This window comes from Chlamydotis macqueenii, chromosome Z, assembly GCF_036417535.1.
Source record: "Chlamydotis macqueenii isolate bChlMac1 chromosome Z, bChlMac1.mat, whole genome shotgun sequence".
Classification (NCBI taxonomy): Eukaryota; Metazoa; Chordata; class Aves; order Otidiformes; family Otididae; genus Chlamydotis; species Chlamydotis macqueenii.
In genome coordinates this window covers 25,719,585-25,745,581 of record NC_141593.1, presented here as the reverse complement: position 1 = coordinate 25,745,581, position 25,997 = coordinate 25,719,585, and the positions used below count along the sequence as shown (strand labels likewise).

At 39.3% G+C, this 25,997-nt stretch overlaps 2 protein-coding genes across 3 annotated transcripts in view; one reads left to right on the top strand and one right to left on the bottom strand.

Moving 5' to 3' along the window:
• Positions 1-32: 32 nt before the first annotated feature.
• On the top strand, positions 33-4,310 carry NSA2 (NSA2 ribosome biogenesis factor). Its single transcript, XM_086771079.1, has 6 exons — positions 33-176; positions 384-571; positions 1,371-1,521; positions 1,839-2,018; positions 3,192-3,384; positions 4,025-4,310. Exons 1-6 carry the CDS (start codon positions 174-176, stop codon positions 4,090-4,092), a joined length of 783 nt encoding a protein of 260 aa, XP_086627205.1. The 5' UTR covers positions 33-173; the 3' UTR covers positions 4,093-4,310.
• Positions 4,311-9,579: 5,269 nt separating this feature from the next.
• Positions 9,580-25,997, bottom strand: part of FAM169A (family with sequence similarity 169 member A) — a 34,936-nt gene continuing 18,518 nt past the window's right edge. For both annotated transcript variants that reach the window (XM_086771081.1, XM_086771080.1), the window contains exons 4-13: positions 25,797-25,882; positions 24,208-24,379; positions 22,365-22,544; positions 20,145-20,273; positions 19,814-19,923; positions 16,010-16,064; positions 15,518-15,644; positions 13,197-13,347; positions 12,058-12,264; positions 9,580-11,331 (exon numbers count right to left, since the gene is read on the bottom strand). In XM_086771081.1, coding sequence (XP_086627207.1) covers positions 10,789-11,331; positions 12,058-12,264; positions 13,197-13,347; positions 15,518-15,644; positions 16,010-16,064; positions 19,814-19,923; positions 20,145-20,273; positions 22,365-22,544; positions 24,208-24,379; positions 25,797-25,882 — 1,760 coding nt within the window. In that variant the 3' untranslated portion in view covers positions 9,580-10,788. The remainder of the gene's footprint in view (positions 11,332-12,057; positions 12,265-13,196; positions 13,348-15,517; positions 15,645-16,009; positions 16,065-19,813; positions 19,924-20,144; positions 20,274-22,364; positions 22,545-24,207; positions 24,380-25,796; positions 25,883-25,997) is intronic.

Below are 25,997 nucleotides of genomic sequence, written 5' to 3'. Positions count from 1 at the left end.
GCCTAGCTCTCGGAGGACGCGGACGGCCGACTTTCTCCTAGGAGGAACCAAGCGCTGCGAGGGAACGTTTCCAGCCGGGGCCGCTTCTCGCTACGCCCGCCCTTTCCGCTGCTGAGGAGGCGGCTGGCTGGAGGGCTCGGCGGACAGCGGGGAGACGCCGTGGGGCCACCGCCATGGTGGGAGCCGGGGCAGCGGGGTGGGATGAGGGCGGCGGCGCACGGGACAGGACGGGGGAGGGGTTAAGGTGGCCGGCGGGCCCCGCCGCCCCGCACTGAGGGAGCCGCCGTCGGGGCGCGGCCTGCTCGGGCCCGTGCCGCGTGTCGCGGCGGTGAGGGGGGCCCGGCCGCCCGGTCCTCACTCACCGCGCTGCCTGGCGCCCACAGCCGCAGAACGAGTACATCGAGCTGCACCGCAAGCGCTATGGGTACCGCCTGGACTACCACGAGAAGAGGAGGAAGAAGGAGGGCCGCGAGGCGCACGAGCGGTCGCGGAAGGCCAAGAAGATGATCGGTCTGAAGGCCAAGCTCTACCACAAGCAGCGGCACGCTGAGAAGATACAGATGAAGAAGACGTGAGTACCCACTGCTTCTCTGACACCATCCAGTCGTCCTGGCCTGTGAGGGATGAGACGAGATATTAATATCGTTAGAAGAAAACTACTTATAACTTGTATCGTATGTTATGCTTTTAAATAGTGCTCAGGTTGTAGGAGAAAGGGGGTCTGTCACAGTGAAGACATTCTGGTTTCCTCTCTTCTTAATGGATGTTGACCATTCTGACCCTAAAAGCGTTCCTTAGGATAAGTGTTAATTCGCAAAAGCAGGAACCAGTGTAATTATGACAAAAATGTGATTGCATCTAATTAGGGCTTTCACATCAGCTGCTGTATTAGCGTAGCAAGAAGCAGCAGGTGTTTTTTAACAGTGTTAATAGAAAAAGTACAGTAACACACGTGTGTGTTTGAGCAGAACACAAGGCTTATCTTCCAGGAGAAATTACATCAAGCATAGATAAACAAAAGCATTTTTCTGAACACCTTCTCTGTTTGCAAATTGAAATCAAAGCTGTTAACAGTAACTTAATAACTATCTACCATGTGGTTTTTGTTGTTTTCCAAGTGTGGACAGTTATTTTCCTCTGCCACTTATAAAGGTATTGAGTCTGTTAACTAGTTTGTGGGTCTTTTTTTTTTCCCTGAATAGCCTTAAAATTAACGAAACATGACCCCTTTTACACATACATGTTCCTCAGATTTATTTACAAATACCTCTTAAAATAAAATTTTCATCCAGCACAAGTTAAGTTAAAAGGATATATCTAAAACTGAAACTTTTTTTCCTACTCTTAATACTGGTTTTCTTTCCTTGCAGCATTAAAATGCATGAAAAGAGAAATACAAAGAAAAAGAATGATGAAAAAACACCTAAGGGGGCTGTACCAGCATATCTCCTGGACAGAGAGGGCCAGTCCCGTGCTAAGGTTCTCTCTAACATGATCAAGCAGAAAAGAAAAGAAAAAGCTGTAAGTAACTGTATTAAAATTCAGATACTTACATTTAGTTGTGACAATGACCACTTTGTCTTGCTGGTGCTCAGGTGACTTACAGCCTACAAGCAAAGTCTAAATAAAACCTGAAACCTTGAGTAATTGAGCAAACAAAGTAAGCATATGCAATATTTTGATTTTCATAACTTTAAATGCTAATTAAAATAAGTAGCTATGAGTTGTATAAAAGGTATGGTTTACCATTGTGCTTTGGGGAAATTTGATTTTGTGCTTTTCATTTAGCAATGTGGCATGTAAGACTATTGACTTTTTTTTCACTCCCCTACTTCCAGGGCAAATGGGAGGTTCCTGTGCCAAAGGTCCGTGCACAAGGAGAAACAGAAGTTTTAAAAGTGATTCGTACCGGAAAGAGAAAGAAGAAGGCCTGGAAGAGAATGGTTACAAAAGTTTGTTTTGTTGGAGATGGCTTTACTAGGAAGCCTCCTAAATATGAGCGATTCATTCGACCAATGGTAATGTTCTTAAGCCTTAAAGAACCTTTAAGTAATAACTATTTTGACTTATTGCTTTGTGTTCCTGTGGTAAGGGAACTTTGTTCTGTGATAATGCTCTTGATTACTACTTATGTAGAACAGTCCTGCTGGTTTCCTTGCAGAAATCTAAACTTTGAGTAGCCTGCGGGTAGGGAAATACCCCTGCAGTCACAGTCTGTGTTGAAAGATCTCTGTTCTTACTTCCATGACTCAGGTGATGCCAGAGCTACCAAATTAACATGGGAAAGTCTTTAGCAAAAAAAAAAAAAGCACTTTGAATAGCTTTTGCAGTTGGAGGCTTCTTTTTCAAGCTGCGGTGATTGTCAGCTGCAGAAGCCGGCTCTGTTTTAGGCCTCTGGAGCTCCCTCTTTCTGGCTTGTTAAGTAAGTTTGAAGCACAGTTGTGACTGAATGCTAGGGAGATGTGCCTCCAGCCTGACCTTTTCTTACACAGCTGCAGGAACGGTGCCTGGGCTCTAGCAGCTTGGCAGTGCTTTGGAGGAAAAACTAGATTCACTAAGACAGTGTAATTTTTCTATGATTACCTTTTGCTGTTTCCTCACAGGAACCAACTGACTCACTACGTAGGCTGCATGTTAGGAAATACCTCATTAAAGTTTTCATGGTCATCTTGCACAGAAGCCTTGGATAGATTTTTTTTTTTTTATTGACACAGAAAAGTTTATGGTACTTAAAGTACCCTTCACAAAGGACAAGTTGCTAGATGGAAAGTGCTGTAAGAAATGGGTATTTAATATTTTATAATATGTGAAAGGCTTTTCATTTTTACAAGAAAAAAGGAAAAATGTATAGTCTTAAAAACCAGCAGCACTGTTAAATGTGTTACCATAAATGCCTCATTTCTTCGTAGAACTGAAGCCATTTGAGGTAGCAAGTATTATTCTTGTACTGCTATTAAAAGTTGACATCCTGAAAACATACGTGGAAAGCTTTACCTTGTCAGTGGTCACATTTTCAAGCAAACCCGGCGTTCTATAGTAGGTAGCTAGCATACTGTATTCTAAATTGTTTCATTCTTCCCAGTCTCTCTAAACATACAAAGCTGAGGACATAATGCTGAAACTGTTAAACTAGATTAGTTGTGAAGGCTTAAAGCAAATATTAACTCACTCTAACACTCCTTTTGCAACAGGGCTTACGTTTCAAGAAGGCACATGTGACACATCCTGAACTTAAAGCTACATTTTGCCTGCCTATCCTTGGTGTGAAAAAGAATCCTTCGTCTCCTTTGTATACCACGCTGGGTGTAATTACCAAGGGTACTGTCATTGAGGTGAATGTGAGCGAGCTTGGTCTTGTGACACAAGGGGGTAAAGTTATCTGGGGTAAGTAGTTAAACTAGCTATACTGCAGAACTATTTTTAACACCTGAAAGTCTTAATTGCCTGATGTATTGTTAAGACTACATCCTGTAGTCGTAATTGATGCATTGTTAAATGTTAGGTTTCAGCTGTAGCAGAAGCAGCTATAGGCAACTCTAAAAATGCATGCTTTAAGTTTTAATCTTAGGCTTTCCCTTCACACTTTCAGAATGAAATTAGGTGATATTTAGAACAAAGACTCACCTTGCTCACCTGTCTCACACTAAGCAATGCTAGAAGTCTATAAAGACCCAACTATGCGAACTACGACAATCACATTATGTTTTCAGTGGAAGTTCTGTGTAGAAGTATCTTCATAGGATCATGCTGACTTCCTTTAACAGGGAGGCTTGACCTAGACAATAGCAGAACCTATGAAATTATTTTTTTTAAATCTACCCAGAACTCTTAAGTGATCCATTTATAAAAACCAGCCTGAATAAAATATTTTGAGAACTTAAGTTTGCAGCGCAGCAGAAGGTAGATTTAGATTTCAAAATGCATTTCAGTTTTGGAACAGGAATTCCCTAGGCACACATAGAAAAATATAATTACATTAACTACTTCAGGCTTTTGTAGACATTTAATTCCCTTTTCTCTTTAGGGAAATACGCACAAGTAACAAACAATCCGGAAAATGATGGCTGTATTAATGCAGTTCTACTTGTTTAAGTTGTATTTGATGCTGAGGCTTGGACACAGGCTCCTGCAAAATCAGTGCAGTTTCGACAGGTTTGCAAGATCTCTGGAACCTTCGGCCATTCAAGAACATTGCCCCCCCCCACAAGCTGCTGAGGAACTTAAAACGTGCCAGAAGCAAGTGCTTGGGTTTTTATATTTATTACGTTTGCTCAGCTGAACACTGTCCTAATAAAGTGATTTGATTTTCATATTTTGTTAGCGTGGTATGGATTTGATTTAAACCTTCTTGATGTTTTTACAGTAACAGTTTCCTGGCTTAGCTATATTGTATAAAAACTTAACTCGGCTCACATTTCTAGTGATGGGAAGTCCAGCTGCTGTCTCCCATGGTGGGATGATGGGCTACTGTAAGAGTATGTTCTTCTGTAACTTTAGCTGCTTGTATTGTGCCTCTGGGAAAGAAGAGCTGGAAGAATGCAGCTAGAATCTTACTGCAGACTGACATCAGAAATTAAACAGTTTGATACTTGCTCCTACAGAAGCATGAGCATGAGAACACAGCAGTGTGAGAATACAGGGCGGGGGAAGATAACTCAGAAGGCAGCTCTTTCCTCTCCTGCCCTTATTACCTCATGTCTTTCTCCACTTTGCCTCCTTGACTGCATTAATGGAAAGAATAAAGGCAGGAGAGCATAGCACCATCATTCCAGCCAAGAGGAGGACCGTTTCAGAGGTTTAAATTTATGAGGTTGCAGGAGTTTTAAGTGAAATTTGAGAGTGGCATGATAACCCTGATACTACAAGTACTTGTAGCTACTTTGGTGGCTTTAAGAAACAATCAAGAAATATCAAGGTCACAAGCCTCAACCGATCAAAGATATATTTAGGTTGCATCCTCAAAATACAAGAAACAAAGGCTGCTTCAAAAAAAGAAGCAAGTCAAATCCTTACAAGCTCTCTCCAGTTTATGAGGGCACTCTTACCCCTCAACACCATAAGAAGGAAACTTTCAAACAAAACACTACGATATTTCAGAAGCCAGAATGTGAACAGGTTGGTATAGAGGTTTTTTTTTTTTTTGCATTAACAAAAGTTTAACACCAGAAATGGTCACACATGCAATAAATAGGTCAAGAAGCGGTTTATAAAATCACAGAGTAGTCAAAGTTGGAAGGGACCTCTTGAGATTGTATAGTGCAAGCCCCCAGCTTAAAGCAGAGTCAGCTACAGCAGGTGTCCAAGGGCAATGTCCAGCCAGGTTCTGAGTATCTCTGAGGATGGAGACTCCACCACCTCTGGTCAACCAGATCCAGTGTTTGACTACTCTTAACAATTTAAAATGTTTTATGTTTGAGTAGAAATTCCTGTATTCCAGTTTGTGCCCACTGCCTCTTGACCTGTCACTGGGCACCGCTGAGAAGAGTCTTGTGCCACCTTCTTTATACTCCCCCCAGTAGGTGTTGGTATACAAGGTAAGATCCTCCCGAGCTTTCTCATCCCCAGGCTGAGCCACTGCTCTAATCCCTTAATCATCTTCATGACCAGATCATGTTTCAGACTGGAAACTCTGGCCAGGAAGTCAAGCTAGCTGCTTTTGTACCGGCTTTATAACTTCTTTTGCACTATCTGATAGAGGCAGTACTTTAACTATACCAAAGCCACCTCCTTTTACAGGATATTTTCTTAAATTAATACATTGCCCTAGTCTAGATTTAATAACTTACTATGATTTGTACTTCTTTGTCTAGTGACCAGTAATTTGAAACTAAAAGAGGGTCTCGAGCCAGCAAGTCATTTGCTTGGAAACAGGCCATTCTGTCAAAACAGATAAGCCTCCGTTTAATTTCCCGTTGCTTTACCCTTTACTGCACGTTAACAAATAACATAAACAGAATACCACGTTTTGTGCTATAAATACCTGACTTGTTGGCTGAATAACACAATTTTTGCACTTAAGAGACTTTAATGTACCACACTGTAGGGAGTCCCTGACAGCATTTTGAGTGGGCTTGTCCAGCGCAAACTACATTAACAATTTACATTCACATCATCTTGCATAGTTGGTATAAAGAGCAGAATGCATGCTGTAACATTCAAAGCAGCCTATTCTACAGCTTTTTAAAATAAAAGTCTGATGCATGAGCTAATTACATAGAGGAAATTGTTTTAATTGGTAAAAGATTTTTCAAGTAATAATTTTTGAGCTTTTAAAGCTCTGGTAGCAGAAGATTGTAAAGTGATGCTAGTTCTAGTGAACTGAACCGCTTTAAAACATGCCTCCTGTATAGCAGAAAGGACTCAAATACTAAAAAGCAAGAAAAAATAATCACAAAATATAAGTTTAATTACTACTTCAAAACATTTCAAAAGCAGCCAAGACAGTACTAAAAAAGGGAAAAACTAGCACTGTAACAAGACTTAAGTACAATATTCCAGAATAGTAACACATCATTCATAATATTTATAAACAGAGTATCCACTAGTTTAGAAAACATCTAACACCACATTTGAGAAAATAAATTTAGAAGTGTATCCCCTTGGAAATAATATTTAAGAACAATCACTTAAAGCAGAGAAGCTGAAACTTAGGCCTATTTGTTGCTATGTTTAACTTAGTAGTGTTGATGACATTGTAAATGATCAATTCGGTAACTGACATCTACAAATGAATTGGTATTAAAAAAAGCAACAAACCAAGGTCAGACATCATTTCAAATAAGGTAAAAGCACTTTTGGAATAAGACATGTACACATTTTCAGGTAAAGGGCTATGAAACATGAGAATAGCACATGATTCTGCACGAAATGAAAATAGACCAAAAGAGAATGTGGAGAAGCAAAGCAAATCCTACTAATAATTAAGCAGCACAAGAGGGAGATTTGAACAGATATTGGATTCAAATACAAAAAAAAAAAAAGAATTTACCATGTAAGTGCAAGGCTGATGTCACAAATTAATGTTCTTTAAACTCTTCCTAGACTAAATCAAGAGAAGCGTGGCCAGCAGGTCGAGGGAGGTGATTCTCCCCCTCTACTCTGCCCTGGTGAGACCCCACCTGGAGTACTGTGTCCAGTTCTGGAGCCCCCAACGTAAGAAGGACATGGACCAGTTGGAGAAGGTCCAGAGGAGGGCCACGAAGATGATAAAAGGGCTGGAGCACCTCTCTTATGAGGACAGGCTGAGAGAGTTGGGGCTGTTCAGCCTGGAGAAGAGGAGGCTCCGGGGAGACCTTAGAGCGGTCTTCCAGTACCTCAAGGGGGCCTTCAAGAAAGATGGGGAAAGGCTGTTTAGTAGGGCCTGTTGTGATAGGACGAGGCGTAATGGTTTTAAAATAGAGGGGGGTAGATTTAGATTAGAAATTAGGAAAAAAAATTTTCACAATGTGAGTTATAGAACACTGGAACAGGTTCCCCAGAGAGCTGGTGGATGCCCCATCCCTGGAAACGTTCAAGGCCAGGCTGGATGAGGCTCTGAGCAACCTGATCTAGTCAGGGATGTCCCTGCTCCTTGCAGGGGGGTTGGACTAGATGACCTTTGAAGGTCCCTTCCAACCCTAACCATTCTATGATTCTATGATTCTATGAAATAAAGCTCAAAAATAATACTGCTTGCTTTCACTGTACACATGTAGTTCCACAGCATGTTGTAATACCATTTGGTACAAACTTGTACAAAGTTGATGTTTTAATCATTGGTTGCTGGTGCAATAAGATCTTAAAAATTCTTTCAGGCTTGGATGGTAAGAAGACAGATAGTTAACAGACAAAAAAAAAAAAAAAAAAAAGTTGTCCAAGCCCCCAAAACTGCTAGTTTTCCTAAGTTAAAATACTTCAGTCATACAGCTGTCAGATATATTCTCTTGCATTAATGTAGCTGAAGGTATAGACTATTAAACTACTGTTCCAGTGGGACAATCAGTACAGCAATAAAAGGTATTCTTTAAGTCAGTATTTTTATTTTGCTACTCCATTTACTGCAATATGATTGAGGCCAAAGAAGCTGTTATAAACTATGCCCTTTAGTTCAAAGTACTGCTGGAGTCACAGAACAATGTCCAGTTTTCAAGACTGTGCTGGTTATCAGAATTGCTAATTGCACCCCAACTGTTCACATTCTGTACGAAACAGTCTGGCCATCAGCTACTATCTCATGTAGCCCAGATTTACAGAGGTACCTACTCAAGTGTATACTTAAAAGATGTTAATTTATTTTCAGTATTTAAAACTGACTCACTGAAATAAGATCAGAAATCTGATTGTTTTCAGTAGAAACCAAGACTGACCTAATCTAGTAATCCTGTTCTAATATTTATGCATTCAGTATGCAAATACCTTAAAATATAGATACTAATCAAAATCAGGTCTAACAGATGAGTGATATTACCTTCTCATGAACAGCATTTTCTGACCTCCCAGGGAATACCAGCGATAAACATATGTATCAAAAATCTACCTGGAAGTACTTGAAATAACTGGGACTCACTTTTTATAAATAAAAGAATCCTTAACTTTTTGAGAGTGGATATATTTGTATCAATTGAAGTATTTGGCAGATTAATCTTTAGCAAAGTCTGCTTTATAACTAGAAGATAAGTCACAATATAGTGTATACAACCACCCTTTTTTGAGCCACCAGCCCTCACAAATTCCAAATTCTTAGCAATGCAATAGATGTGTTTTCTAGCCACTTTTTTTTTTTCTTTTTTTTTTTTCACACAATAAATCTTAGCACTAAAGGAGAAGCCATACAGAAGATAACGTAAGCTTTGTCTCAATGCACTTCATAGAAAATGCTTGATTAATTTTAGAAATGTTTAATGTTCACTTGAATATGTTTTCAAACAATCATGAAAGATCTTGAACATTTATCAGTCATGGGGTTCATAAGGAGTACCCGTATGTACGCTGATTCCATACGGAATATGTTATCGCTACATGCAGTAGTTCAAGAAACCCAGATTTAACTCGGTAATCCTATGCACCCTGAATCTAAAGTTCAGGTAATACACGTTTCTTAAAAAATGTTTTGTTTGATTTTTTTTTTTCCTATAAGCTCCTCTTAATACATTTGAAAGGAGCATGTTACTTCATCAGCTGAAAGAAATAGTATGAATGTATCTTATACAGTTAAAATATCTTATAAATACAGTTAAACTGTATAAGCATAAAATGCAAAACCAGATTCTTACATTAGCTTCATATAGGGATAAAAGTTAAGACAGCACTGTGGTTATTCAAATGAACGTTTTAATCATAAGTCCTGAACAGCAATTTCTAGATAACTCTATTTTTGAGACACTGTGGGAGACCAGTTCACTCACTCTAGAAAATGCATATAAGAGGACAAATAGTGGTGTGGTTTCCTGTTCTTAGAACCATTGTTCATTCTTATTCCTGAATTTTTAACCCATTACAAGAGGAGCTTTGTTTATTGAAAGAAACACATAGCAAACTAAGGAGTAACTTACTGTATTTGTGACAAATTAAGTTAAATATATGGTTTTCCAGGAGAACCTCTGAAGGGAAACAAGGATGAAAAGCCTGGTTTTAGTTCTCTTTGCATACAGCAATGTTTGGTTGCTGTTTTTAAGAAAAGCTGTGAACTGGGAAGCTATCATCCCAAGTCAGAAAAAGAAAGCGAGAATTAGAAGTATTTGCAAGGAATCACCTGCTCACTCCTGAAGGCACAGAAGTTTGGCAAACAAGCATTTGCTGAAACACGCACTAATATTCACACAAATGAATGCCACAACCACCTGAAATGCCAGGAGTCACACACCTGGAAAACACAAACCACCACTTCCATTCAGACCAAAACGAAATCAAAAGTTGTCATATCCTTTTCCTGTAACGTAACAAGTACTCAAGTATCCACTCAACACATGCAAGTAGTTAGGAATGCAGTTCAAACAATTCTGCATTATGTGCTGGACTCTACACTCCAAACACTTTGGAAAAAAAACTTATGCTTACCAAGATGCTCGCTTTGGAATCTACAAAGAGTTTACTGTGTAGGCATTTCTTAATGTTCACATAAAGAATTCAATTATCAGAGTGCACTATGGCAGATACTGTGCTGTGTTTCTACTGACTTGGCTGTTTCAAGTGATTCTCATGAAAGACAGATGCTGCTTATGTTGTTTTGATCTACTAAGCTATACTTTCTTGTGTATTTTGAGACCTAGAATTACAGAATCTTGCATTCTTTTAATCTCATCTGAGATAATCTATGGGGAGGGAAAAAGAAGCAAGGAAGGATTTTTCTTGTTCTGCTTCTCTCCACAGTGGAGAATAGAAAGTTATTAAAAAAATATGCTAGAGTGATGTCTGGCCTCATAGAAGTCTGTAGGAATTTAAGGGACCTTGATAGGGCCAGGATTTCACACTGCATTTTTCTTCCACAACTGCCATCACAAATATGCAAATTGTTCCCTTTGCTAGCACAAATGTATTTATTCAGCATGTATCCTTTATAAAAGGAGGAGACTGGCTGTTTACTTTCACAGTCTGATGAAGCTCAATGTCTAGTGGTTAAAAATTCAAGAAAACTTGAGGAAAAGTGACAAATCCCAAGAGGAAGTCCAACCCAGAATTTTAAACACGTGTGTCCCATGTCCCATACAGTTTAGTTATGCCCTAGTGTTTTTACACAAAAAAAAAAAAAAAACACCCCCAAAAAAACACCCTTTCTTATAAATAGATGAATTAACAATCAATATCTAATTTTTAAGCTGGCTTTCCTTTTTTCTTGGGTGGGCCTTTGTAGCCTTTGGCCTTTCTTCGCAAGTTTCTCCGATCTACAATGGGTACCTCAATTTCTGCTTCCTCAGAGCTACTGTCAGCAGCCCGCTCCACTGCTGTCTGAGTGTATGGATAGGTCGGCTCAGCAGACTCTTCTGAGTGCTCTTCCAACTGATTCTTCTGTCCTTCCTGTCCAGGAGGCTGCTGAAAAGAAACACCCTCAAGTTCAACCACTATTAAAGAGCTCTGACTCAAGGCAACAGAGGCCTCTTGTGAGTTGTGCCCTGCTTCCTCATTTTGATCTTCCAATGAGGAAGCTGTTTTGGTTGATAGGTTTTCAGAAATAGATTCTTCTGCTGCTTCAGTTACCACGGAGTTGGGCAGGCCATTGTCAGAAGGCTCTTCCTTCAATGCTGAAGCAGCTGCGTTTTCAGTGGTGGTCTTTTCAGTCTCTTGCTGTTCTTCAGTGCCCTCCTCTGCTGATGCACTTTCTTCAGTTATCACTTCTGAATTATTTGCATTTAAAACCTGCAGGAGGAGGGGAAGGGTGCCAAAACAACCAAAGAGACAATTAATTGAAGATACAAGAGGCTGAACAACTACTGCCCTAGCTAGCCACCTTGGAGCGTAGTTTGGCATTCAGCAGGTTTTAATACTACATGTACAGTCAACAAACCAGTCCTTTCCTCCTTTTTGCACGAGACTATTTTGTGAACTGCATTTGATGTTCAGAGGTGCTCTCCTATTTTCAAATTCAAATGATTATTCAGGTACAGTAAAAACATTCTGAAATTAATCCCAGGGGAAAAAATCCACACTTTTTTATTTTAGATATATACAATTATCATATAACAATCTGTTTTTGCACTACAAACAAAACCCAGTAAAATCTGTGTTCTAGAAGGGAATTTTACCAGTAATTAATTGCTTGTACACTTCATTAGGGCAGAATTACTAGACAAACTAAGGATGTGGCTTTTCATTCATATCCAACTAGTATTTTAGTGAGAAAGACCTGTTTCATTACTGCCAAGGCAAACTGGAGGAATGTCTCTCTTTTTTTGGCATCGCATGCGTATATGACCCATTTCTGCATATTAAAACAGAAATGTTAGTATATTCTGTTTATGGATTTACATCATCTGGCCTAATAATTACTTATCCTAAGAATTTTCTAGACTGGTAGGGGCTACTTTGTATGTGTTATTTAACAAAAGAAAAACCAGCAAGATATTTACGTTCTGATTCTCTCACCTTCTCTGATACAGTGTCTTCTGAAGGTTTTGGTGGAGACTCAAGGATTAATGGAACAAACAGCGTTAAGGGCTCTTCTCCTTGGCTCTCAGACTGCAATTTTGATTCACCACTTACAACTTCATTTGCTGTTTCCTCTTCAGTCATAAGTAAGGTCTTACTAGTGTCCTCTGTTACCTCACCATTAAGAGGTTCTGATGAAGTTTCCTAATAAACAAACAACAACAACAAAAAAAACAAACAAACAAAAAAAAAAAAAAAAACCCAAAAACCGAAAAAAAAACCCAAACACACACACACACATTTCTAAGTCAAGATTATGCCCAGCCATTGTTTCCCAACACTAGTGAGTATATCCATGATCTAAATTTGCAGGTTAATCTGAGCAGCAGATAGTTCAGGTACCTAGACGTCTACTAAGAAGGTAGAGCTTAGTGCAGAGTAGCTCACTTAACCAGTGTACAGCTTGGTGTTGTTACTTGCACTAAATTTCTGGCCTTAGCTTACACTGTTAGGAGCCAAGCAATTTTTATGCATCTCAAGCATACATGCTGCAGTCACTCCTAGAACCCAATATAGTGCAAGATCTACCTTCTCACCAGTAAGAACAAAATGCTCTAGGCATCGCTAGGCACAAAGGTTACTCACAGATTTAAATTCAAATTGTTAACAAGTTGTAGATAAAAGCTGGATTTAAACATCAAAGCAGACTAGCTTTAAGCGAAGTAAAAAGAGCCAACAGTAGTCACTGAAGCATATCAGCTATTGGCTTCTTCAAATAAAGTTGTTTGTTTTTTTTTTTTAACATTAGAGATACTGGATCAGATCTTGACATTACTCCAGTTCTCTGGAATATCTGGGTAGGAGAAATCAGTTAAGAAAATTAGGTTGGTAGACCAGCTAGAAGTAATTCTTACTGAAGATCTTATGAACTCTATTGTCCCCAAAAAGTATAACGGAATATTCTCTGAAACTAATCCTATACTAGCCTTAGCTTCTCAGTCATACTTCTCAACAAAGCCTCGGTACAAAAATCAAAGAGTTCATAGTCACATGGATCAAGGCAGCAAGAACTATATTTAACAGAAACTGCAGATGTATTCCAAACTTATCTGCTATCTTTATCACATTCAGCTCACCTTCTTCTCATGGGGTGATACATGTAGCTCCGCTTCTGATATGGACTGGTCCTCATTTTCACCAATCATTTCCTCAGCCTCAACAGTATTCTCCTCACGTACCTCTACTAAACGTTCAGAGCTTTCAGATGTGTGGGCAGGAAGTTCCAGCCTGCAGCAGGTATTAAGATATATCCTTTAATCTTTTAGATTAATACATAATTTTTGTGATCTCAGCAGGGAAATTCTTTCATGACCAATTATAAAGTGCTTATGACATGCTTGCCATAGGACATAGGAATCTAGAAAACTACATACATCAAAAAACGTCTAACTCCTCATTAGGAAAAAAAATATTAACTAGGAAAAATTGCTTTGGCAATTACAAAATGAAGACATCTAACTCACTGCCACTTTATGGGAATAAAAATCAGAATTTTAATTTTGTTATTTTAAATCTATAAAGCAGTAACCTATTACATATTTGGAAGCCACAAACGGGTGATAAGGAAAGCAACTTCTCCCACTGCCACTGCAGAAACTGTTTAAAATCATGAAGTTAGTTATAAGAGCAAATATATTTGTATAATCTTTGAATATACACATATTACAAGGACCATGACTGGAAAAGAATTCAAGGCAATAATCACATCATGGCTGATGATGATACAACCAGCTAGAGATGAAATTAGCAAATAGCTAAAGACGAAGCTCTAATGCACCTGATAGTGTTACTACCTATCTCAAACGTTCATTTCTCATTTTTGAGATTATAAATCTCAGATGAACTGGAAGCGTTACATGTAAGCAAAGAAAAAAGTACATCCAATAGATTTGCAGGAGGCTGCTTCACAACCTCATAGTAAAGGCAGTATTGGAGAGTTTTATGCCAGGTGTCAGCCTTGAGATGAAGGCACTCATCTCATTTCTCCTATGGGAGAAATTTCCTGACAGAAGACCCTGCTGCATTTGCTAATATGCATGGAAGGAGAGAGCCAAGCTGATATCCTGCTCTGTTACCATCAGGATTCCCCTTAGCTCTGCTCACACACACATTATACATCTTGTTCAAAGGAGCAGAGGCACTTCTTTGACTTCGTTTTGCAAGGTCCAAAACACTGACACTTCATAACACGCTAGTCCTCATACATACCAGCTAGTTAATTATCAGTATTAACAAGGCAAAGAATTTCTCAACCTGTGGCAGCAGCAAGCTATGCCACTTGGCCTGTCTGAACCAGCTTAGGGCAGCACACCAACAGTGCAGGACAGCAGTGCCGTATCTCTGCATTTCCACAGAGCATTTTTAACACAAAAATTAGGCTGTATCTAGCTGAAGACCTCAGCTTCACATGAAAAAAACAAAACCAAACCCAACTAATTTTGTTTAAAGAAACCTAATGGAACAAGTTTGAGGGATATCCTAGAAAATAATCAGGTTACCTTCAGTTCTTCAAAAGAGGTTTTTTAGAGTTACAGTGGATTTTTTTTTTTTTAAAGAGAAAGAGAGGGAGAGACAGACACAGGATGGGGCAGGTCAGTGTGTGTCTATGAGGGTACATATGCTCACACATAGGAAGGGGGAGGAAGGAGCAATTTATTTGTTCAAAGTAGACATAGTTTGCTTTCTGGATGGAGACCAGAGCAAATTAGTACTTCAGGCCTTGTCTTGTGTGAATTTTTATGGCATGCAAGTGGTACAGTTCTTCACATTAAGATAATTTTACAATTATTACAGAAGATAACATCGTTTAAACTGGAGACTACGTTTTTTTTTTCCACAGGATGTAAGTCTGGATATGACAGTTTTAAATCAGAATTTATCTAAACAAAGGGCTTTACTTTGAAGATGGGTGGCTCCCTGTAACTCTTTTGTTACAAAGTAACAAGCAATAACCAGCTCCCAAACTAAACAATCAGACTTATTATGGTGGCATGTTGCAGTAAAGAGGTCAGGAGGACACCTCTCCAAAGATCACCTACAGCATTATGGATACATGTCCAGTTATATTATTGCAAGGAACTATGCTGTATGAATAAATAGTTTTTACCTTCATGCAGACTCAGTTACAACAGAACACTCTCAGCCCTCACTGTTTTCTTACTGTCATTTCCAGTATCTGCCGAGCTTTCAGAAACACCACATCTTGGTGCAATCACTCCTCAGGTATGTCTCAATTTTCTTTCTCACATTAGGCTTTATTTTCAGTAATTTTAAAATCAAGCAAGTAAAGTAGGAAGAAAGGAAAAGAAATACCAAGTAGCACACTTTGAGACACTGACGTAGTTTGTCACTGCCTACGCAACAAAATAAGAAATCAGTAAAACATGGGCTCCTCTACCTGCTTTCTGACACATGAAGAGCATTTTCCTCATCTCCTTGGGAAGTTTCAGGTTCAGATTCCTGGGTATTTCTTCCTATCCTAGGACGTTTTAAATGACTACTTCGTGTCCGAATGGAAATGGGAGCTATGTTAGGGTCTTAGGAAAAAAAACAAACAAACAAACAAAAAAGAACAACAAAATAAATGCAAGGGAACAAATGCAATCTAAGATCTGCATATAATTTTCTCTTTAATATTTCATTAAAGCAACTGAGTAAAACAGCATTTCATTGTGGTACTTTTTTTTCTGAATACACATGTATAGTATCTTTACAAGACTTGTAACAATCAAAAATGTTTATTAGTTGAGCCTCAGCACCTTAGAGGAAGGCATACTTTTACACACTTGCAATGTGAGATTGAAAGCAGTAAAGATTGAAAGCAGTAAAAGAGTGTCCTAACTTATTAATCCATAGTAATCACAACACTGACAATCAAGGCTATTTTTACCTTCAGATGTGCTTGCATGGACATCTGTTGATTCTTTACCTCTCTGAGAGTCAGCCTGTGAAGCAAAAGCAAAGCTAATGTTATCCAAAAAACTTCTTAATTGATTGAAATGCCTTCATCTCCCCATCTATGTTTCCACCTTTCTAAAGCATTATTTTGTACTAAAGATCCTATGGAAGAGCAGCTACAACCACTCTTAATTTAAGATACTTACATGTATGTATCTTATCTCTCAAGATTTTTTTTTTAATTATCTTTACTAGAAGAACAAGTATTTTTTTCTGCATTTAACTTCTGGCCTCAACATAGAAGGTAAGACTTGAAAGTAACTTATCATTATAAACAAAGCTACCTTCCTAACCATTCAGTTTATAACATGAGTCCACATAATTAAATGCTAAAAGTCTTTTTTTTGTTTTCTCTTTTCTGTATAAACCCAAGCGACTACACTACAGTAGCTGAAAAAAATTAACAGGAAAGTTTTATTTTTATACTTGTATTCTATTTTGTAGTCTTATTTTTATTGTGGCACGCAACAGAAAATGGCAGCCTATATAGAAAAAGAGATCAGATATGAAAAATCAGAGCTAAGTGATTCAGCAGTAATGCAGGTTACATGCACAGTCAACACAAGAGGCTGCTTATGTCAGTTACCTCCCTAGAGCTCTTTTTCCTCTTGCTCTTCCCCATTCTCCCAATACTTCCATTTTTTTTTCTGCAAGTTAGCTGAGGACTCAGTGATCAAGCACTTGATACTCTGAAGTGCGTACAAGCTGTACACATTAGAATAAAGTTATGCACATTGCTCACTCTTAGCTGCTGGAAGTAATCTAGAACTAGCAATAACCAGCATCCAGGTGTTCTGCCTCCTTCCCAGCCTCACTTCCAGCGCTACCCAAGACCACCAGCAAAAAGCAGCCATATCTACATTCTGCTACTTGAAATAGTGTCAAGTGAGTTTTAAATATACAAGAATTTATCGACTAATGACAAATTATTCTAGCATCAAAACACACAAAATAGGGAGCACTCAGAGAAAGGTGAAAGTGAAAGCTGGGGAATGTTTTTTCCTTTGGGTTTGGGAGAAGGTGGGGTATTTTATTTTGTTTGGCAGTCCAACAGTTTTCAAAGAATTGCACAACTGCTTATACATAATGCAGGTGCCAAGAAGAGAGCTGCCAGGAATTCTACCAAGCTATGAGAGGACTTGGAACACTTTGGTATCCACTGTCTTCCTCTTCTCCAAGAAGGCAAGAGACAGGGCCGGAGTTTTTAACTCACAGCAATACTTACCAACTACTATCTCTCTGCTATATTTTCTCCAAGTACATCCATATAGCTCTACAACCACAACATGCATTTTTTTAGATCGTGTTGCTGATATGATTATTATTGGAACCTGAACCTAGAACTCAGTGATTATGCTCAAGACATCGTTACAAATGAAAGAAAATGAAGAGGTTTTGCTTCTGGCCACTTAAAGACTAAAAACATAACTTTACTGTCAGCTTTTGCTTTGGGAAATGCTAATTTTCTTAACTGGGAAAAGGGACATTTGACTTCCAGCTATCAATATTTAAACTTTAGATTTGAAATATAAGTATAGATTCAGACATTATTTCCTATTTTTAATTAAAGCATTGACTTCTACGAGAGCATGGTCACGTCAATACTACAGACAGTCCTGAAGCACATGAATGCTCGCTGTTATTTGGAGCTACAAGCTATTTTCAAGCACATTCTTCGTGGCCTCAGCAAGCAAGCGAGATGGAAAGATGCAAGGTGGATGCCAAGGACGGATGCCTCCTCCCATCGGCAATCTCCACTTATATACTGAGCATGGCGTTTATGGCATTATTCTGGTTTTATTTAGCAAGGGGGTGCTATGGTGGTAGCTTCTGTAAGAAGCTGCTAGAAGTTTCCCCTTTATCCAGTGGACTTGGCTGGGCCTAGGGCATACCCGCTGCTGGCCAGGGCCAAGCCAATTGGTGATAGAATGTTCTCTGACAACACCTCTGTGATAACGTATTTAAGAAAGGGAAAAACAGGAAAAAAAAATAAAAAAAGAGGAAGAAGTGAAGATGTGAAAGAGCTGAGCCGGGGCAGAGAGGGGGAGGCGCGAGCCTAGTGGGCCTTGCAGCTCTCACCCTCTGGCCTCCCGTTGGGCAGGCCGTCTGGGCCTGACTCGGCCCAGCCTGGCTGCAAGAAGTGGAGGGGAGAGGAGATGTGAAGAGAACCTGAGAGGCGTCTGCCTGAACTGATGGTGAAGAATTTCTTGTGAGAGGAATGGCTGCAGATGCCAAGGGCAGTGAAGAAGGAAGGGGAAGAGTAATGAGAGATTCCCCTGCAGCCTGTGGTGCAGCCCATGGGGGAGCAGGTTGTCCCCCTGCAGCCCATGGAGGAGCAGAGATCCACCTGCAGCACGTGGAGGACCCCACATCGGGGCAGGCGGATGCCCAAAGGAGGCTGTGGCCTGTGGAGGGCCCACTAGGGCAGCTGTTCTGGAGGGACTGCACCCCATGGAAAAACAACCCACGCCAGAGCAGTTTCACAAAGGACTGCAGCCCGTGGGTGGGACCCCAGGCTGGAGCAGGGGAGGAATGTGAGGAGTTCTTCCCCCGACGACAAAGCAGTGGCGTAAAACAACGTGTGATGGACTGACCGTAACCTCCATTCCCTCTTCCCCCCTGTGCCACTCAGGGTGGGGGAAGGTGGTAGAGATAATGTTAAGTCCGGGAAGAGGGAGGCGTGGGGGGAGGTTATCTTTTTCCCTGTCTCATTCTCCTGCTAGTTTTAGAAATAAATGAATAGTTTTCCCCAAGTTGAGTATGTGTTGCCTGTAAGAGTAAGTTTAAGGACCTCTCCCTGTCCTTATCTCAAACCTTGAGCCTTTTCTCTTATATTATCTCCCCCTATTCTCTCGGAGGATAGGTGGAGTGAGAGAGAGACTGCGTAGTCTTGTCCTGATCAGGGCTAAACTAAACTACAACAGCCACGGAATACTCTCTTTGGCCAGTTTCGGTCAATTATTCTATCTGTTTTTGGCCCAGCTTCCTGCATCTGCATGTTAACGAGACTTGGAAAGCCAGACAGTGTCCTTGGTCTCATTAACAACAACTCGTATCATCGGGGAGTTTTTATCAACATTCTTCACATACGAAATCCAAAACACACTGGCTACTGAGAAGAAAATTAACTCCATCCCTGCCAAAACCAGGACAATAACCACATATCCATATGTAGCTAAATATCCCTGGTATTACAAACATGTAAAAGTAAAGCTGCAGTCCTTCTATATAGACAATGTATAACTCTGAATGCAAACTAAACACTTGCCATTGCATTGAACTGTGATGTGAATGTGCACTTCTATAAACACTTTTCCTCATTCTGTCCACTCTTATGATGGCTCTACTGTTCACTAGTCTTTCCAGACAGTTTGATCTCAGAGCCTGTTGAAATCCTCTTCCTTCTCTAATCTGCTAGCATACAGCTCAAATCAAATTACAGACTCTGACAGCTGTGGCACAGACCCTCTACTTTCATAGGGACACCACACTCCCGCAAAAAAAAAAAAAAAAAAAAAGGTAATTTTAACCTCAGTTTAGTCATCAGTGTTACATGAGTGGGAAGTGTAACATCCACTCAAAAAGTAACAAAAGCATTTGTTTTATATATATACATATATATATTTTATGCAGACTTCAGCCAACTCAATTATAATGAGATGGACAACAAGCATTTCTTATACTTTGTTTTTTATTAACATAGCAACCAAAAAAAGAGGTAAGAGTGTGTACCTACACTTAGCTGTGTTTCTAGCTCAGTCTTCTGTCCACTTGCTTCAGATACTGCTGCAGACTGTCGAAAATGATCCTCTGCTTGGAAACTCTTATGTTCTTTCTGAGAGGCCTCTGTTTTCAAGATTTAAAAGAGGAAACAGGGAAATGGAATATTATAGTACCTTTATGTAACAATTAACCACTTCTAATATGATCTCATAGATCTCAGGACAAATAAAAATCTTTCTGCTTGTTTCCATAGGCAGCGTTCACAGAATTCACAGTTGTACCAGCAGAGTGTTTGTTCAACTTTTACAAAGTGTCAGAAAAAAAACAAAACAAAGCATCCATACCTGCAATTTTAAGCTTTTCCCTTTGCAATACAGACACAATAGATGTCTTCTGGAACCAGCATCCTGCTCCCTCTACTTCCCACAAAAGGTTATGATCCCCAGGGTACTTCTCAAGATATTGCTTACAAGCTGAGCAAACATAAGAAAAAACACTGTATTATATATACTATACACTCAGCTGTACCACAGTTTTTAAAGTTTATCTGAAATCAAATTAAGTTGCAATCTTCCGTTACACACATAAACCACCACAGAAAAAAATTGTCAACAAAACAGTCAAGTCTGAAATAAACATAATATTGTTTTACGCTACTCATCCTTCTCAATAAAGCCTTTCTTCAGGTTTAAACTTCTTCAATTATTATCTTAAACTGCAAAAAAAAAGATGGATGGGATTTTCCTCTTCTCCAAGTACCTACTTGAGAGTTTTACAACTTCACTGGTCACCATCCCTGCTGATCACAAGACTCAACCCAGGATGGAAGGGCTCTCAGGCGGAGGATATAGTAAAGTGATTTTTGTCACCCCATGTTATTATGGGCACTCATGAAAAGCATTCTTTAGGAATGTGAACATGTTACCACTGCATGGCTTATCATCCACTCACTGTTCACTTCTGGAATATTATTTTCTCTGCTGTCCCTCAACCTCCTTTCTTCCAATACACATACTAAACATCCATGTGGAGAGGCATGCTTTGATATTATTCTGTCATAGCTACCAGGAAAACTACTGGTTTTCACCTGATCCACTATTGATGCATAACCTCAGTGGACAAGATCCCTGTCACACCATTCCTTGACCAGGGAAAAAGGGATTAGTCATTAAATTCTGCTAAAGACAGTTTGCTAGTTGAAGCCCAACAAACCTAGTCTAGTCAAATCCAACAACAGACAGTGGTACTTGGAAAAGCAGAAAATTTCCAGTGGCTAACAAAGCTATGAGAATGTTCACAGAAGGAAGGCTGGCAGATGGCCTAGAAGTAGGATATAAGGCTTGAAAAGCAAGGCAAAGGAATTGTGCTTCGTGCCTGAACACAGTCCCAAGCAACATCATTTCCAGAACGTGTCGTTTCCTAGATGACACAACCCCCTTGGGTTGCTAACAGAAGACCTGTGTTTTCCTTGTACATTAGAACTGTGTTTTCTTATACCCAAGCGTGGTGCTCTAGCCTTGGTCACCACACGGTTTCTCGCTCACCATCTCTCTCCCCAGTGGGACAGGGGAGAGAAATTGGGAAGAAAGGAAAAATCATGGGATGAGATAAAGACAGTTTACTAAAATAGCAAAGGAAAACTACAATAATAACAGAATATAAGGATATTAATATATACAAAATGAACAACGTACAACTTCTCCCCACCCGATGTCGCAATGACTGATACAGCCCCTCCTGAGCAGCGATCATGAAAACAAAACCAAGCAGCAAGCAAAGGAGCAAAAGTGAGCCAGCAAGGTAGAAGGAACAATGCCAGCGAGGAAGAGAGAAGTGGAAAAAAAGGAAAATGGATACATAGGATGCCCCCTCCCATGGGCAACCCCCACTTATATACTGAGTATGATGTTTATGGCATGGAATATTCTCTTTGCCCAGTTTGGGTCAATTATTCTATCTTTCGCTCAGCTTCCTATATCTGCATGTTAACAAGACTTGGAAAGCCAGACAGTGTCCTTGGTCTCATTAACAGCAACTCGTATCATCAGGATGTTTATCAACATTCTTCACATATGAAATCCAAAACACAACGGCTACTGAGAGGAAAATTAACTCCACCCCTGCCAAAACAAGGACACCAAGTTAAACCACAGTTTAATATATGCACTTGACAAGAAGTTCTAAGAAAGCACAAATTAAATGACCTTATGAGGCTTAGGTGTAAGCAAGATAAAGGTGCTACAAAGAAGGTATACATTAGATCACACACAGAACCACCTCAGCCCATTCTGGAGGCTCAGGGTGGGGGACACAGTGGTAAACTTCAGTGTAGCACAAAGCCAAAGGAGATAAGTATTCTAATCTCATGTAGAAGATTAAAAATCTAAATAAGGAACTACTTCACCATCTTAAACAAATCAGGATTTTTAGCCTTCACTGAAGAGCGGAACATTTAATATAGAAACTGAGGACACAGCCACAAACACGGACCTTGGATAACAGCGCTCATTTGGACATGTAAAGAAAGCACAAAGAAGATCAGAAGAATAAATTAAAGAACTTGCCTGTGTACATGAAGGGTGACAGTGGGTATCGGAGGCCAAGAGCATCTTCAGTAAAGGAATCCACAAAGTCTTCCAACATGATTAGCCCAGAGTCTTTCCCACGATGTTTTTTTCTCACAAACATTGTGTCTAGCACTGGCAGCTTATAATTCTGACCACGGTAAGTGCTACAAACACTTCCTGAAACAATAGGAGGGGAAAAAATATCCATCAGTACACACCAGCATTGACAGTCTGTAGCATGGATTTTAGGTTATTCAAACAAAGACTTCCCCCATTTATAGAAGTTATACCAAACTTTTAAAATTATATTAAAATTTATAAAAAGAATTTATAACATTCATTAAAAATAAATAATTGCTGTCAGCCATTTATTGCCTTTTTAGGCAAGCTTCATAATTAATATGTTAGAAAAAATCTGTAGTACCAGAAAAGAATAGCAGAGATAGAGAGGAAAGCCTCACTTTGAAATCTCACTATAGAATTCCACAGGAAAACTACACTAAAAATGAAGCTGAAAGAGGGAGAAGGGAAAAGGACACCATAGAATTCTTGAATCGCACTTTTATGCAGATTACATCACTCCTCAAAACAAATATGAAGACTATAATTCAGCTCTTGTTTAAAGACTGAAACTGTAACGCCAATTTTTTTTTAAATGAAACCACAAAAAAAAAATCTTAAGACACTTGACATTTGAATTCTCCCATAAATAACATTATCCATAATTACTCAAAAATGAAGCAGGCTGTCACAACACATAGGTACTTCAGTATTAGAGGATTCTAAGGGTAGCTACAGACAGTGATGACAAATGGATGCCATATAATGTCATTAAAGTTGCACATCAACTATCCAATCCATTTTCAGGCCCTGGTTTTGTGAGTCAGTATGAACTACGCCCAAAAGTTATCCTTTCCTTTAACAAGGCCAAACAGAAGCATATAGTTGTCTATACATCACAAGTAGTCTTTGCAACCTTGGTCTCAAAGTACAATGACCTAACCATCTGTTTCCAGAGCTGTCTTTCTCCACAGAGTACTCGTTTGGAGAATACAGCACACAATCAAACATTGGTGAAATATTGATAATGCCTAGACAGATTAGCCTTCAGTGTTTGCTAACTCAGGACCAGGAGACGAGAGGGCATAATGAGAAATGTAACAAGTGAGCACGAATATAGTAAAATTTCAGTGACACATAAAGAAGTGTCCCCATTCTAGTCTAAAACCAGAATCACTACTCTTAACTTCCAGCTTTATAAGGCCACAACAAAAACCACTGCAATGTAAATACTAGTTTGTAACTACCACATATAGCAATTTTGACATTTAAAAAATAATCCTGAGTTACACAAATTATGCAATGCATAATTTCTTTTTAAAAAAAAAAGAAAAAAAAACCATAAGATAACAATCAGAACAAATTAGCTGGTTGCTTTCCTAGCTTGATTGCCAGGTAAGAACAGATCAGTGACCTAGACAGTTTACTATTTTATTCTTAACAGTTTACAAAGGCATATATGTAGGTTAGACAGCGGACGTTTCCAACAAGCCTCCAGTACCATCACTAATCCTGAATTACTTAACTTCCTCTAGAGATGAATCAAAAATGTCAGACTGTTTCTCCTTGATCCAAATATTGACATTCTACAAAGTGTTATCAATGAGCTAAGCAGCCTACCCAAATACTAAATTTTGTTCAGCAAAAAATGAAAACCACAATAAATTAAAAAAAGAAAACTTAAGGGAAATTAAAGTCTGCTAAATACAATATTCTTCAAGTAAAGTCCCTATCTCCCCTGCTCTACCTCGCCACATCCCACAACACTCAAGTGTTTTACCTTTAGGTTTAACAGAATAAAACCCAATAGCCTCTCCTTTTTTCCACATGATCTTAGCATAGTCGTTGCTACCATGACAGAGAAATGGGATATCATTTCTTTCCATTTCTTGCGTCCGATAGATAATTCGATTCAGAACATAGAGAACAACCCTCTCTCCAACAGACTTCACCTAAGGAAACACAAAAGAACATCTTAGAAGAGAGGTCAGATTAGTTAATACTCACACATTAGGGACTTCATTTTTCAAAGTTGTCAGCTAACACAGCTGCAGATGGTATCAAGAGAAGCTGTAAGTGCTAAAGCAGGATGAAGCTCTGGGGTTTGTTTGAGGACAAGGAGATGCTGGGAAGTCATAGCAATAGATTAAGTATCAAGCACTACCATAGGCTATAAAGGATATTTCACAACTTCAATGTCACTCTTATTCCAATGGGTAAAAGCTGAGCCAAGTGCCGGGAGTGGGGCAGTGGGAGCAATGTTTTGATTTTATCTCAAAACTGGTTTTGAATTTAAGAAACATTCACCAGCTACAATAGCAGTACACCAGCCTCAGACTTCCCAGGCTAGCAGGTTACTGGAGTCCTACAAAGGAGAAATGATGAGCCTCACAGAGCAGCAGGACTTGGCACACTCAATCACTGCTGATAGAGTGGCAGACAACAGGACATGATGCAGTGGAAGAATTAGTTACAACAGTTTCTGTGGCAGGAAACAAGGAACTCAATATCCTTTTCTCTGTCCTGCAGGGTTCCTTTTACATAAGAAATTTAAGTTCAACACTATCCTATTCACTGTGAAGGAAGAACGGAAGAACCATGCTCTCTTCCCAATGCCCAGAGTCTCAGCTATGCTACCTCTAAAAGATTCAGTTTTCCTGATTTAATCACCATTCTGCCATTAAGAAGCACATGGAAAACAAGGCTACATGCAAAATTCTCTACAGTAAATTAAAAAAATATAAAAATAAAAAATGAGTGCCTATATTCCATGAGCGGATATAAATTATACTCCTGAAAAAAAATACAGATTTCCAGTTTTGGTAAAAACAAAACTCCATGCCACACAGGTGTCCGTAATAAGGTAACAAAGGTCAATGATGAGCAATAAAGCAGATACCAGGCAAGTTACTTTCCTAAATCTCCTGTATTGTCACTGCAAGCCACCAGCTCCAGCTTGCCTCTATCAAACAACTTCCCAACAATTTTTAGCTTACTCGTCTCCTCATAAGACTAATAGGTACTGCTACAGTACAATGCACCACTGTATTAAGATGTTTCAATACAACCAGATATACGATGTTCTAAAGAGTAAAGAAAACACTCAACATCGTTAACATCTAAATAGCTTACATAAGAAGCTACTGTATGAGTGTCACTCTTGCTCTAGACGCTATCTTCACAACTAAGTTCTCTTCCTTCTAGTACCTCTTTCTTTATTCCCATTGACCTTGCTTTTGACTTGAGACAGCCAACTTATTTCTGAATTAAGAGAAAACATGTAACATCTCACACACTAGCTATTTGCCATTACTTGCCATTATCTCGAAGGATAAGAATAACTGCTAAGGGAACGTTGGAGCGCTTTACCTGATGAAGCCCCTGTCTAGCAGGGACAGATGTTCTCACAATGTCATCAATTGACCACCACTGGTAAGCAAGATACAGGGCTACAGCTTGAAAGAAACAAGGGGAAATAAAAAGTTAGTGATTCTTACCATTCCAAAAGAAACATTCATTAAAGCTCCTAAACAATTAGGAATAACACTGTAACCAAATTAAGCATCTTCT